The 16243-nt window shown below is 36.2% G+C and overlaps 1 protein-coding gene across 3 annotated transcripts in view; it reads left to right on the top strand.

Annotated features, from left to right (window-relative positions):
• PIGF (phosphatidylinositol glycan anchor biosynthesis class F) overlaps positions 1-16243 on the top strand; it is a 35684-nt gene that overhangs the window by 1594 nt on the left and 17847 nt on the right. The window contains exons 2-4 of one of the 3 annotated variants that reach the window (XM_044263638.1): positions 286-534; positions 1715-1806; positions 3505-3621. In XM_044263638.1, coding sequence (XP_044119573.1) covers positions 307-534; positions 1715-1806; positions 3505-3621 — 437 coding nt within the window. In that variant the 5' untranslated portion in view covers positions 286-306. Of the gene's footprint in view, positions 1-269; positions 535-1714; positions 1807-3504; positions 3622-16243 lie in introns of those variants that run through there. The other 2 variants (XM_044263639.1, XM_044263636.1) reach the window with 2 other exon arrangements.

Genomic DNA, 16243 nt, shown 5'->3' with positions numbered 1-16243 from the left:
GAAGAAAACAAATCCCTTAATTGGTCCTAGTACATGATCCTTTTACAGAAACCAGTTACAAATATTTAAGGAATTAGTAAATTTGTCCTTTTTAGGCTCTGAGACATTTTTGAGCCATATTAGTCTACATGTACATTTATACATATGCATCTTACCATATTCTGAAACTGATACATTGTGCATAGAAAATTGACTTGTTCATGCTTACTTTTAGGCGTTGGAGCATTTAGACAATGGAAAAAATCATTATTGGATATGCTGTTTTCTTAATTTGTTTTTCATTAGATAGCCTCTCAAGAAAACACCATGAAAGATACTGATATCAAGAGACTACTGTACACCCATCTTTTATGCATATTTTCAATTATCCTAAGCATCTTCATTCCATCATTCTTCTTGGAGAACTTCTCAATATTGGAAACACACTTGACATGGTTGTGCATCTGTTCTGTTTTTGTAACTGCCGTCAATCTAGTATTATATTTAGTAGTGAAACCAAATGCATCCTCTAAAAGAAGTTCATTATCATACAAGGTAAGGCTTATTTCTTGATAACTGATTTTTAGATAGGAGTAGTGTTCCTTTTAATGAAAGAATAAAGTATTAGTCAAGTACTTATGGGGTTATTTACAGTGAGTAAAGAGAACCTGATTTTTTATCTTTTTTCAGATCAGTAGCCTGTTATTGCTGGAAGGCTGCCCACAGTGTTTGATAGATCCTTTGCCATGCATCAGTTGTGGAATTAGGATGTCTTCAGTGGATATTACAGCATTGTGAACCTAGATAGTCATGTTTTAGGTCACCGCTGAAGATAAATTCATGACGTAGCAGTCATATCTTAAACTTTATAAGACATTTTATTTTCATTTATTTTTTCCATTTCTGAGAGAAAATGGGTTTTTCAGAAATTACAAAATAAGTCTTGTGGTAGCTTTGTTTTGAACATGGCCTTCCTCGACTAAACAGTGTTAAAGTTTTCAGATATCAGAATCTATTTTCTGAAATGTTCACTATCTTATAACACTTGACTATTACTTTAAATTAATAAAGTCTTCCCTTAACATTACCCAATACTATGTGTAGCTCTCTTAGATCATTTAAAACACATTTACTGCTCTATGATTAAAAAACTCACTGTGTCTGTTATAATTAGATCTTCTTGCACTCCAAATCAAGTAGGTCCCACACGGGATTTGTAGACATGCAGGTCTTTTTTCATATGCATCATATAGTCACATGAATATGATTTGGGGAATTACTTAATATTATACAGTTTTCCTAGGAATTTTGTTTTTAAATGAAAAAAAACTGTAGTCCTTATTTTCTGCAAAGATTTCATGTATCACATAATAAGGATTGTCTGGGGTTTTTTTTTTTGTATCATAGTGTTCTGTTGTTGGTAAATATTTTATAAATACTGATTCGTGGTGTAGCTCAGTGCATACCATAGGAACAGAAATGCTTTTTGATTCTAGTGCTGATTGGGTGGGTGGAATATGGGTAGTGATTTGTGACTTGTAGGCTGTTTTGTGGGGCTGTCTGGAGGTCCGTGCACTGTGCACAGGAGATGGAATCTGACTTCAGGCTTCCAAAAGTAAAGAACATTCAACTGTTGCACACATGGGAATAAGTTGTATTTGTAGATAAAGTGGAAGTATTTGCTGTCCTCTAGGCATTGTCTTGAGCCTTCAAATCATTCTCATTTCTTTTTTAGGTAGCGAGGTTTTTGAAATGCTGTATCTACTTTCTTATGTCATGTTTCTTCTTTCATGTCATTTTTGTTCTATATGGAGCACCACTCATAGAGTAAGTCTGAAATTTATACCTTAAGGCAATTATATTTGAAACACTTGTTTACTGAACAAAGCACTAATTCTTTTGGTGAGGAATGAAAAACCATGGTGTGTTTAACTACCAGATCACAGGAGAGTACTGACATCATTGCCCTTTCTTAGTAATGATATTCTTTTAACATTACTTCATAATAAGAATAACTTAATTTATTAAATGCTCCTCTTACCTAGCCTTCTATTACCCCATTGCATGTAGGGGCAGGGAGGTAGATGAGAAACTATTCCAATAAATGTGTGGACCTTGGAACCTCTAAGGGAGCTTACTATAATGATATGTATAAATTAGTTAGAATTAGCATATCAGTTATTAGTAAATATGATTCTGAAGTGCTTGAAGTTTTTCTTAAGAAAATTCCGTAGATTCCTGTATTTAATTATTTAATAACCTAATGTTGATAGGGTTTTTTTTTTTAAAGACTTTATTTATTTATTTTACAGAGGGCAGGAAGGTGGGGGGGGTGCTGAAGCAGGCCCCCTGCTGAGCAGGGAGCTGGATATGGGGATGTGGTGGGGATATGGGGCTCCATCCTAGGACTTGGGGATCATGACCTGAGCTGAAGGCAGAGGCTTAACTGACTGAGCCACCCAGGCACCCCTAATGTTGATAGTTTAAGGGCAGAATTTAACTCAACACTGTTTCAAAGCTGACCAGTTTTTTAAAAAAACTAGATTCATGAGTATTTCTTATTTAATGTTCATCATAGATTGGGAAACATTATTTAAAAGTGATTAGTGATCACAGTGAGTTAAGTTGTGACACACAGATACATCTATGTATGTAGTCATATATATTTACACACAGTTGTATATATACACACACGGTAGTGTAGTGTAAATTAATGGGTAGTTCTTTTCTAGAGAGGGGAAGACAAGACCTTTTAATGGGAAATGGTAGTTTCTATTTAATCCATTGTTGAGTAGAATGAGTGTCTTGAGCAGTAGTACTAAAACCAGCAGCATCAGCATTTTATCAAAAGCAAGTTCTCAGACCTCAGAAATGCTATGGGTACAGCTTCCCCAAGCTTTAGTTTATCTCACTTTCCAAGTGGCTCCAGTATAAGCTAGAGTTGAACCAGTGGTTATGGAGAAAGTTCCAGAGGAGCTTCTTTAGGAAGAAAGTTAATTATCTAAAAATGGGGTTTCTTGCAGTAGAGAGTCTCATATAGATTAGAGGGTATTTAACACTTCTGAACTCTATCATTAAAGACAGATATTTGGGACACTTGGGTGGCTCAGTTGGTTGAGGGTCTGCCTTCGACTCAGGTCATGATTCCAGGGTCCTGGAATCAAGGCCTGCATCAGGCTTCTTGCTCAGCCGGGAGCCTGCTTCTCCCTCTGCGGGCCACTCTGGTTGTGTGCATTCTCTCTCTCTCTCTCTCTCTCTCTGGCAAATAAATAAATAAAATCTTTAAAAAAAAAAAAAAAAGAAGCTAGATAATTGCTAGATTGTTCTTCATAGCTTGTTTTTCAGTATTAAAATTTTTTGTTATTATCATTTTGGTAGGACTTGTGTTACCTTCAAAGTAAAGTATAAGAAAATGTTTTCATGTTGAATCTATTTAAGTAACCAAGATTATGTAGGTTAAGGTATGTAAAGGTACATACACCTTTAATGCTTTTAAAAAATTAACAAAGCTTTTTTTTTTCCTAGGTTGGTGTTGGAAACATTTTTATTTGCAGTTACTTTGTCAACCTTTACTACTGTACCTTGTTTGTGTTTGTTAGGGCCAAACATCAAAGCATGGCTAAGAGTTTTCAGTAGAAATGGGTAAGTTTTAATTTTATATTTTAGTGGTGTTTGAAATTTAAACAAGTTAATGTAGTATTAATTAATGTACATTAATTAATGTAGTATTTTTCCATTCCTGGATGCTTTCAGATTATTCTATGAGTGTTTTTCAGGACTGTGGTTCTCAGGGATGCCTCGAGGGCCCACCACAAGTTGGGAAGTGGGGATAGGGAAGGGGTTGTATTACATTTGAGGGGGACTCAAGCAGGTAGAACTAGAGGCTCCTCCTTCCACTTTAGGAAGATCAGCTCTGCTTTTCTTCTGTATGGGAGGATCCCACTTTGCCTTTTGTCTGAAAAAAGGTTTCCACTACCAAAAGAAGGCTTTGAGAACCACTCCTCAGGGATGATTTGTCTCTGTACTAAAATTGCTACAGATAAAATTGCTTCCATACCTCTTACAATGTAGAATTGGGGTCCAAAATTTAAAAATGCTTATTAGTGTAACAACTGTAATTTCTCATTTAGCCTTTTTTGGGGTAAGACTTCTGAGTGCAAGTTTTATAGGATTTTATTTCCTTAGCAGCCACGTATAAGTATAAATTCAGCACAGCTAAGTTAAAATTTTAGCTTCTACACGGGCGCCTGGGTGGCTCAGTGGGTTAAGCCGCTGCCTTCGGCTCAGGTCGTGATCTCAGGGTCCTGGGATCGAGTCCCACATCAGGCTCTCTGCTCAGCAGGGGGCCTGCTTCCCTTCCTCTCTATCTGCCTGCTTGTCTGCCTACCTGTGATCTCTGTCTGTCAAATAAATAAATAAAATCTTTAAAAAAAAAAATTTTAGCTTCTACAAAAGCATTGAAATGGTTCGTATCAGAAATGGTTAAATTTTAAGTAAGAAGGCTGAAAGCTTATTTGGTGCTCATGATTTTGTCCCGTTTATCACCCAGTAGCAAAAACTTCTTGAGTTCTTACTCTGTGCTCCAAGATGTGCAGGCTTTGTGTGGATTCTGAAGTATTAGAATCCACACAAGAAGTTGTATGGTCAAGAGACAAGAATAAAACGAACAAACAATATGAGATTAAAATTGTGTAAATCAGATAGTAAGTGCTATTAGAACTATTTGTAAGTGCTGTAAGTAAGTGCTATTAGGAAAGCTGGAAGGAGAATGATCTGTAAAGGATTCAGATCGGAGTGTGAGATTTGGTGAGATGAAGGGAAAAGGGAAAGACATCTGTGATAAGATAATGAAGGAAGCTATAGAAACTGAAGGGAAAGTGGTAGTTTTGTAATTTGGAAGGGAACAACCAGTATAGTACAGAGGATGCATGCTGGCTATTAGCTAGGTTCCATGAAATACTGACATTTTCCTTTTGAAATGAATATTGTTTCCCTGCAGAACTGTCTTCTGGTATTGATAAGGTCTCTAGAAAACAAAAGTGCCGTCATTGAAAACTCTTTCCCACATTGTTACCATAGTATTCCTAATGGCATTCATTTCTAATGGCATTCATTTCTTTTAGCATTTTAGTTTGAAATTGTTAAGCAGTGAAAACCAGTAGAAACAGTATATATTTGGATGGGTGATTTATCCAGCTTTGAACTGTGTTTCTGATAATGGTATATTTGGGGGAGACATTATCATCTGATTCTGATTGTGCAGTTAGTTCTGCCATAGTATGGTGTGTGCATTCCTAGGAATCCCTGCACTATGCAAAATTGGACACTAAAAAACACAGAACTTATGGGAAAGGCGGGATTGAGGCATAACACTCAAAAAACTCTGACAATAAATCCTAAAAAAGATAGGAACTTAATAAAAATGGTAGTATAGTTTTATTCATGTTAAATAGTTAAGAAATAGATAAACATTATAATGAATATGGTCCTTTTCTTTGGGAAAAAAAGCAAACCTGAAATTTGCTTTTTGGGAGTAGCGTGGGAAGAGTTGCCACTCGTAAGTTATTGTGAAGTTGTAAAGGAGGGTTGTTAGAAATCTGATGGGAAGTTAAGGACTGGATGTGGGAGGTGTGACTCATACACATGAGGGAACCTAAGGGAGCTGGGAGCTGGGGTTTGTTTTGTTTTGGTTTGGTTTTGGTTGTTTTATGTTTCAATTTTTTATTTAAATTCCAGTTAGTTAACATATAGTGTAATAATAGTTTCAGGAGTAAAATTTAGTAATACATCACTTACATACAGCACCCAGTGTTCCTCACAAGTGTTCTCCTTAATGCCCATCCCCCATTTATCCCCCCAACCCTGCCCTGCCCACATCCCCTTCAGCAACCCAGGGAGATGGGTTTTTTAAAAGTAGTATTGAGATAAAATTCAAAGACCATACACTTTGCCTATTTAAAGTGTACAATTCAGTAGTTTTAATATATTCACAAGAGTCTTGCAGCCATCATCTCAGTAAAGTTTAGAATATTTTCATCACCTCAAGAAAAAAACTTCATACCCTTTAGGTATCACTTCCTTATCCCCTCTCCCCCAGCCCTAAGCAATTACTAATCTCTTTACTGTTTCTGTAGATTTGCCTGTTCTGGACATTCATAAAAATGTTATCATATAAAATATGGTATTTTGTGATTAGCTTCTTTCACTTACCCATAGTATTTTCAAGGTTCATCTATGCAGTAGTTCATTCCCTTTTATGACCAGGTAAGATTCCATTGTGCGGCTGTATACCACATTTTGCTTATCCATTCATTAACTGGTGGACATCCACGTTGTTTCTGCGTTTTGCTGTTATGACTAAGCAGCTGTAAGCATTTGTATACAGGTTTTTGTATGGACATAATGTTTTAAGTTTTTTGAGTATGTGCTTAGGAGTGGAATTTCTGGGTCTTATGATAACTTGTTTAATCGTTTGAGGAACTGCCAGTTTTCCAAGGTGGATGCACCATTTTACATTCCACAGCAGGGTATGAAGGCTCCAGTTCTCCTGCGTCCTTGCCAACAGTTGGTATTATCTGCCTTTATGATTATCGCCATCCTAATGGACGTAAATTGTTATCTCCTTGTGTTTTTTATTTCCATTTCCCTACCAGCTAATGATGTCAAGCATCTTTTCATGTGCCTATTAGCAATTACATGTCTTCCTTAGAGAAATATCTCTTCAGATCCTTTGGTTATTTTTGAATTGGGTTATTGGTCTTTTTTTTACTATTAAGTTGTAAGAGTTCTTTATATGTTCTAAATACAGATCCTTTAGTGTTTACATGATTTGCACATTCTTTCTGTGGGTTATCTTTTCACTTTCTTCATTGGGTCCTTTGAAGCACAAATGATTTTAATTTTGATGAAATCTTATTTATCAGTTTTTGTCTTTTGTTGCTTGTGCATCTTTAAGGGTCCTATCTAAAAATCTATTGCCAGATCCAAGGTCATAAAGATTTACTCCTATGTTTTCTTCCAAGAGTTTTATAGTTTTACGATTTACATTTGGGTCTTTCGTCCATTTTGTATTAGTTTTCATATACAGTGTGAGGTAAGGGTCTACTTTCATTCTTTTGCAGGCAACTCACCAGTTATCCCAGCACCTTTTGTTGAAAAGGCTATTCTCCACCTTTCAGGGATTTGGGCATCCTTGTCAAAAATCAGTTGATCATAAACACATGATCTTTCTTTGTTTTTCCATTGACCTATATGTCTATCCTTATGTCAGTACACCACTGTTTTGATTATGTGATAGATGTTTGGGGGATGTGCACATTTTATGTGTTCATACACTGCTAACTGCCATTGGGTGAAGTTTTTATGTCTTCACTTAGACTTTTTCAGGTGAAATTGCTCATATTGTTTTTTTCCGTTTTTTTTTTTTTTCAATTTTTCAGGTGAAATTGCTCATATTATTCCCTAATATATCAGTCAAACTGGAACAAATTTGCATGTTCAAAATAAGCATTATAGCAGAACTGGCTATATATATTAAAATGCCTAATATTTTAAAATCGAAAAAAAATCAAACTTCAAAACTCGAGAGAAACAGAGAAACTGCCCTTCTCTTAGTAACTTAACCACAAATTTAATATGTATATATTTTCTAATTCTGCTTTAACCCTATTTCCACATTTAGCCTGAACTATACCTTGCAGCATGCCTGTTATTTTTGGCTGGGTTAAAAAGAGCTTTTTAAAAAAGTTATTATAAAATTCAACTTTTGGATACTTTGAGATTTGCAGAATTAATTTGTTGTCACCTTGTTTTCGTACCTGTTGGCACTTTATCCCTTCGCAGAAGGATCTATAACAAAGTAAAACTAAAAATTATAGGAAGGGGAATACCATTTTCCGGCTAGCAAGCAAACTGACAAAGATCTGTGAGTTTCATAATACATAGTGTTAAAGGTTTGGGGAGGTAGTGCCAATGGGAATACAAATTTCTTCAAGCTCTGTGAAGGGCAGTTTGGTAATATCTGTAAAAATAAAAAATACCCATCTTTGACCTAGCAGTTCCACTTCTAGGATCTTATGCACTACGTATATTTTCATACCTACGAAATATTGAATGTGTAAGATTACTCATTGTAGCTTTGAAAACAGCTTAAATATCCTTTATAATAAGGGGTGGATTATGTTAAATTCAATGTAGCTAAAGAACAACAACAACCCAACCATTTCTTTATTTACTGATAATGCTGTTAAGTGGAAAAAAGCATGGTGAAGAAATGTATGTAGGATGCTACCATTTATGTAGAAAGTGGGCAGGAGAAAATAGATATACCTGTGTATCTTTGGAAGAATACATGAGAAACTGATAAAAATACTGGTTATCTTTGGGGAGGGAGTCTGAGAAGCTAGGGGACCAGCTCAGAAGACTTTGCACCAACTAACTACCCTTTGGTGTCTTTTGAAATTTAAACCATAATAATACACTACCTAGTTGAAATGAAAATTATAATAGGTTAGGTTTTGCCATATTAAGCTTATTTGGGGAGTATTGAAAGTTAGGCCTGTATCAAGAAGTTTTTAGATTTCTTTTATGCCACCTAAACTTCGGTAGACTGCAAAAATAGCCTTCGAAAATTTCTAACATGCAACAAGATAATAGCTCATTTGCTGGAGGTCTGTAGCTAAAAACAATCAATTTGTAATATGAAACAGTTAACATCACACAGGGAGGGGCATGAAATAGTAATGTGCAGAAGTAACAACTTTTAAAGCATGTTCATGTATCTTTTTTTTTTTTTTTTAAGATTTTATTTATGTATTTGTCAGAGAGAGTGAGCACAGGCAGACAGAGTGGCAGGCAGAGGCAGAGGGAGAAGCAGACTCCCTGCTGAACAAGGAGCCTGATGTGGGACTTGATCCCAGGACGCTGGGATCATGACCTGAGCTGAAGGCAGCTACTTAACCAACTGAGCCACCCAGGCGTCCCAAGCATGTTCATGTTTCTTATAGCATTTAAATTTCACAGCAGTCTGGTAAGATACTTCTGTTTTCACATTTTTCTTGGTGAAGATAGTAGAAAGCTGACAGGTTTAGTGATTTGCCCAAGCCCTGGAATAGCCAGTAAGCAGTAGAGCTGGGACTTGAATGCAGATCATCTGATAGGGCAGAAGGTTTTAGAAGACCACACTGAGGGTCAGAAAATGAACTCCTGCCTTCTCTTTGTAGTGGCCCAAGTGATCTTAGAGAAGCTATTCATTTAACTGCAGAGATCCTCATGTGCAATACTGTTAGAAGAATACTAATAAACCACTTCTCAGGGTTATTATCAGAACTGAGTGAGATAAATGAAATCAAATAGCAAATGCTTAAGAAATGTTTGTCGAATGGATTAACAAATGTCAGGGAGCATTTTTATATTTCATTCTTCCAATCCTGGCTGCTGTTTTTCTTAGTACCTCTTTCTGGTTTAGGTAGCAGACCAAGGAGTACAGGTCATGGACAACCATGGAGAAGGAGGAAATTTTTTTAGTTGGTTTAATGTAAAATTAATTTGAGCTTTGTCATGAGAGAGCAACTTAAGTCTTCATGTCTCCACCATCCCAGGCGATAGTTCAGTTTCTTCCCTAGCATTTTTATCACACTTTAAGAATTTCGCATAGAAAGCATGTCAAATTTTGAATGAATTAAGGGAACAGTTAATTTGATAGGTTAACTTGTTTAATGTTAGTGTTGGTCTTCTTAAATGTTCACCATTAGGAAAAATATTTTTAAAATGCAAAGATCTGGTGATTCTGAAGTGATAATATGAAATACACACACAACTTGTATATTATTTCAGAATTGTCCCAGTACACAGTTAGCATTATTTATATTGAGTCACAACTTTGGTTTCAGAGAATTGGAGGTTATACTAACATGAATAATACATTTTGTTCTACTCAATAATTATTTACAACAGAAATTAAAGTTCTGATTTGAAGTCCTTATGCTCTAGTTCTAATTCATTAAAAGTTCATAAAATACTTTAACGATTTTAGGGCTTTAAATATATTTATCCTTTATCCTATGTGTTAGCATATAAAACACAGAAGTGTTTTTTTGTTTTGTTTTGGTATTACTGAAATACGACTAAAATGTTCAGAACGAACAGGCCAGTTTTGAGTTGGGCTTACATCTTGCTTGGTATGGAATCAATATAAGTGTTTTATACTTTTTATGCAAAATAAGTACTATATCCAAATTGTTTATTTATTTGCATGATTAATATTGAAGATGATAACCCAATGAAGACTGAGAAATATAAAAGCTTTGATCCTGAGAACTGTGTAGGAATTCTGTCCCAAGATTTCTGTTGCTGTTGAGATTTAATACTTAACTAAATGACATAAATGACACTATTTTAACAAGACTTTTCCTTAAAGTAAATAATGAAGTTATTCTATATTTAAAAAAATACAAAGGAATGCTATTTTAAAGAAACCTGAAGGTAGAAAAATAATTTGGTCTCTTAACTTCTGCCAACTTCTATTTGGTATTTATTACTGAGCATACTTAATGTGACTAGTATAATTCAGTTTGTTACCTTGCTGTTGTAATTATTGTGGGGTTTTTTCCTTTTGTAGACTTTCTTACAAAAGAAAGTAATATTCTGACTACCTTAAACCTATATTTTTCATTGGAATTTGCTTTTTGATTTATCAGTTCTTTTATGCTGTTTTTGGCATGTTTTAGCTTATGATCTGACCACTTTTGGTGAACTGAAAAACTTGAATTTCTGAATAGGTTCCTGAATTTGTGGTTATCTTGCCAAGGTCAAGATAATAAGACCTGTTTGTTTAGATAAAGACAGCAGGCATTTTTGGTCATCTTTCATGGGAATTGATTTTATGTTGAAAAAACTACCGAGGACATTTAAAATGACCGAAAATTTATACATTATTAAAAAAGGATAATTTAGCCATCATAAGGTATGAAAATTTAGTGGCAAAGAGGCACTGGTTTTAATATTCATTCAGTAGGGGAGTCGAGTTCTGTAAAATATCTCTAGCCAGCAGGAAGAGTTATGTGGGGTCTCCTTTTTAGATGAAGAGCTGAATAGTTAAAAGATCAGCTCCATTTGAAGAAGCATTGTTTTGATGACAGCCTGTCTAAGCCACAGTGCTCATTGTTCGCTACCCCAGGCACCTGATACAATGTCTAGAACATAGTAAGCATTCAGCATGGTCATTTCAATTAATGTTTGATAGGATGAATTTCAGTGGAGGCAAATAATATGGACAGTTACTTGCAGCTCATTGTTATGAAGATTGATCTGTAATATTGTTTCAGTTTTCAAGTTTGTCCACAGGGTGGTGAGCTATTTATTCTAGTCTCAGCCCTCTTGACTATGTATACATTCCTTAACTATGAAAAAATTAACCCCAGAACATAGAATTTAGATGACTTTGTCATGGAAACTTACAGAAGGGGAATAAACCAGTGTCAGCACTGCTATAAATTAGTTAATAGAAAAGAATTTATTTTTTATCCTGTTTATTACAAAAGAATATATAGTGTAAAAACGCAAATAATAGAAAAATATAGAAGGCTAAAGATCCTATAATCCTATCAGAGAAGCAACCACTGCGACAGATTTTAGTCTAAGCTTGTCCACGAGTATCACATATTTGCAGTTCATACTATCACTGCTTTATAACTTCTTTTTTAACTTATTAAGAACATTGTTAGCTGTGTGTGTGTATAATCTACCTCTACCTCTTCTTGCATAATGTCCTTAGTATATCTTCATCCTTAAGTAAGAATACTGCCATTTACATTGGTTTCAACAATCGGGAAACTGATTATCTGATAGAGAGATTGTATGGTTTTAGACACAGACAGTCAAAGTGTAACTGTGCTTCTCACTGAGTCTCCTTGTTCTTAGCCTCAGGCTGTTAGTGAGATGACAGCAACTCCTTGCCTTTGAGCCTCCCTAAGCTAATCACTGGGAGAGAGCATGGAATCACCATGATTTAATTAGTCTGATCATCAGGGGTGAGATGAATGTTGGGCAAGCATCCCCTGTACCATGGTTTATTTAATTTCCTACTGAAGATCATTTTCAAGTTTTCAGGATTTTAAATAATGTTATTCTGACATCTCTGTACCATATAATTTTATATACTTGTACAATAGTTTCAGTAGACTAGATTCCTGGTGTGGAATTCCTAGATCAAAAGAAGTTGACAGAGACTGCCCAGCTAAAGTTTTGATTTGAAGAATATGAACTTAACCTACCAACAGAGTGCTATTTCCCTAATTTCCAGTCAGGGCTGTTTCCTTTTTAACAATTTATGAGGGCTGCTGCCTACTGGGCTCTGCCAAGGGGCCAGACTGCTACCACTGTAGCTTCATCTGATTTCTAATGGGATGCATAAGCTCTGGTTAGAAATTTTGGGAAGTTTGATCTGTCGAGCAATTTATTAAGTTTCAACAGAATATTACTGATTAAATTGCACAGATAGCATTTCCCTTATGTTGCCTCCCTGCCTCCATTCTTTTCTTCTGCCTCAGGTTGCAGAAAACTGAGTAGCAAATAACATCCGATCCTCAAATGCAGCTTCAAGACAGGAAAAATTGGTGCTATTTAAGTTGGGAAGACAGTTTTAAAGATAATTCACCCATTGTATCTGAGCAAATATGTAGTGTGGGCAGTGTGCCCATGCAAAGTGTGAGCAAGATGAAAAGAAATGGCACGGCAACCCTAAAAACACATTGTAGAATATTAAGAAGAAAAAGGCATGTGGAAGACCAAAGAATCCAGTCTGGAAGAAGATAGCACCCAGGGGAAAAAAACAAACTCTACACGGTTTATCATAGAACAGTGTCATTAAGAGCATAAATTCAATAAAAGCTCAAAGATAAGATGATGGGAAAAAATGAGGTGGAGAAGGAGATTGCAGAATTAATGACATAAAATGAGAATCCAAACCACACACCACAGGTCATAAATTAGAAACAGACAAATTAAGAAATCAAGTTCTAGCTTGGAAGAAAGGTTTGAGCCAATCAGAATGAAAGAGGGAAGAATAAAGCAGTTAGAAAAGAAGTGATAAATGCAGAGAACCAAGGAGATGAACTTAAGACTAGCTACTGTTCCTAAAATAACAAAACAGGAAGTAATTCAAATTTGATGGAAGACAGCTTCCCCAAATGAAGGAATCGCGCAGTTTGCACGTTAAGGGGACTCACTACATTAAAAAAAGTAGTTACAAATTAGGGTTACAGTGAACAAAATAGGAGCACTATAAAAGTAATATAAGCAATAGAAGTTAGACAGTGGAGGAAGGGAAGATGGAGTAAATACAACTCTACCCCCACCTACTCTGGCTGGCCCCAGATCCTACAGCTATTTGGTACCGTCTCTTCAGGGAATGGGGATTAAATGAAATCCTACGTATTGAATGATGAATCCTCACATGCCTAGTCCTTTTCACTCCTTTGGCCCAGAATACTGACAGCCAGGCTAGGCAGGGTATAGAAAAGTACTTTCAGGGAAAAAACGGCACAAAAGAAAAACCTACAGTTACTGACATTTGAGGGTTCTCTGAAAGGCAGGGTTCCTGTTCACTCCCTGGTACAGTGAGTCCCACCAGGAGACTCGTGCTGCTCATGCACAGTGAACATCTAGTCATCTGTTTAGTGTGCTGCTTTGTTGTTGTTGTTTTTTTTAAACATACCTTTATTCAGATACAACTTCATACCATAAAACCCACCATTTCAAGTATACAATTCGGTAGTTTTTAAGTATAGACACAGCTTTGTAACCATCACCACAACCTAATTTTAGGACATCTTACCATGCCAAAAAGAAACTCTGCCCATTAGCAGTCCCCCTCCTACCCACCCTGGCACACCCCCTCGCCCCCTTCCCAGGCAACCACTAAAATACTTGCTGTCTCTCTAGATTTGCCTGTTCTGAACATTTCATATAAAATATTTTACTTTTAAGTAGAATGAGAAATGAACGATCACTAGGTGTTTCAGGCACACCTCTAAAGTGAAATGCAGAAATGAAAACAAAAAAGAAACTCAGTAGAAACAAAGGTGATATAAAAACCAGAAGATAATTCTAAAAAATGTCTGTTGTTTTATATCCGTCAGACATGAACAGGAGACAGTCAAAAGGAATATTCAGGGAACAAGAAGGCTCTTGGAAATTAAAAAATTAGAGAAAAAAATTCAACAGAAATAGAGACAAAAAGTTAAAAAGTTCCTTTAATCAAACAGAAAAGGCAAAAATATGGAAAATGGATTAAAAGGTTAAAAAAAATTAGAGGGTTAATTCCAAATGGTAGTATTCCCAGCAAAAGAGTAAGAAAAAGACAATCTTAATGTATCTGGGCAATCTTAAGGTATTAAAAAGAAAATGCCAAGAACCAAAAGACTTGACATTATTGATTAAGAAGGCCCATGGGTTTCCAGCGTCCTGGCTTAAAAGACACCCACTCCAAGACATAGGGTTGTGAAATTTTAGATAACCCAGAGTTAAGAGAAAATTCCCAAGGCTACCAGAGAGGACAGTGGAGGGAGGAACATCTTACCTAGAGAGGAGTGGGAGCCAGAATGTCTGAACTTTTCATGTGGGAAACAGAAAATAATGGACCAATCCCTTCAAAATTCTGAGACAAAATGATTTTCAACAGTTACGGTCAAGTCCTTTTTAGACTTTAAACAATCTTTAAAATCTATTTTACCCTTTCTCAGGAATCTACTGAAGGAGGTACTTTAAAAAAAGGAAAGAAAAATGAGAGTATAAGGAAGTCTTGGGAGTTTAGGAAGCAGGACACCAAAAAGCATTGAGAGAGGCTAAGGGAATTCACAGGATGATGGTGTAGGGAACTTATAGGACAGCAGCTATGCCTAAGGCCTAGGGAGTGGCCAGTCCAGTGGGAGCAGGTAAGGTGCCTCCAAAAAGAAAGACAGAAGGAAAACAGAGCACAAACAAGTATTTAGAGGTGATGTTTAGTTTCTTTGGAATATTTGAGGATGGTTTAGTGATAGGTAAATAAATGGAGGATAAAACCAGGCAGTTCTTAACATCCAAAGAACATGAAAAAATTACTATAAAAAAAGAAATGTGACTGGTTTACTGTGTGGTTCAACTGTCATGAACGTTTTCATGACCGTAATAATGTAGATACTTTGCTGTTAATTCAGCCTAGAGGAAATGTTACCATGCAGGAGGGGATGGTGATTCAGGGAGAGATGAGTATGTGTTTTTTTTTTTTTTTAAAGATTTTATTTATTTATTTGACAGAGACAGATCACAAGCAGGCAGAGAGGCAGGCAGAGAGAGAGAGGAGGAAGCAGGCTCCCTGCTGAGCAGAGAGCCCGATGCGGGACTCGATCCCAGGACCCTGAGATCATGACCTGAGCCGAAGGCAGCGGCCTAACCCACTGAGCCACCCAGGCGCCCCAGAGATGAGTATGTGTTGATTGAAGGGAAAGGGTACTATGTCCTCTACTTCCAGTGTAGAAAGCAGGGAGTAACTACATCTTGAAAAGTCTATACCTAATGTATGATCTTTACATTTTGAGATACATAGAAGAAACAGTGAAGAGTTTACAGTGTCTGCCTTGGGAGCAGAAATCAGGAAGGAGTAGAGAGGGATGTAGGGAGGGATTGGTAGTAGGTGTCACCCTCTGATTGTGATCTGGGACCTTGAAGGTGTTGATATGTATTATGATTTTGATGAATATTAAATTTTAATTTTACAAAGATATGTTACAGAGTTTTTCTATTTTTAAAACTAGGTCTTAGGTCCATTTTTAAAAATATTTATTATGTGTTAGATCATAACCCCTTTGGATACATCAAACAAAATAGAGGACAGCTTCTTACGTGTTTGCACATTTTGTAAATGATGGCCTCAGTGTGCTATAAAAATGAAAAATGTGCAGGCATGGATCTTGCCCCTTAGCCCAAGGAATTGGAGCTTAGATGTTAGATAAGCTGTGTACCGGACCCTTGTTGAAGCATAGCTCTGATCATATCTTCCTTGATTTAAAACCTTCAGTGGCTTCTTTAGTGTGACTTTTCAGGTTTTTCCAAAATCCTAATCCTAAATCTACCCCAATAAGATACTGCGTCACACCCACTAAGGTGGCTGGTTTCAGTAATAACAAGAATTAGCAAGGATGGGGCGAAATTGGAATTCTTACACATTGTGAGTGGCAATATAAGATGGCTTAGCTGCTTTGGAAAACAGCCTGGCAGTTCCTTTAAA

The sequence above is a fragment of the Neovison vison genome, chromosome 8 (assembly GCF_020171115.1).
Source record: "Neovison vison isolate M4711 chromosome 8, ASM_NN_V1, whole genome shotgun sequence".
NCBI classification, from domain to species: Eukaryota; Metazoa; Chordata; class Mammalia; order Carnivora; family Mustelidae; genus Neogale; species Neogale vison.
This window is presented reverse-complemented; position numbering and strand designations above follow the sequence as displayed.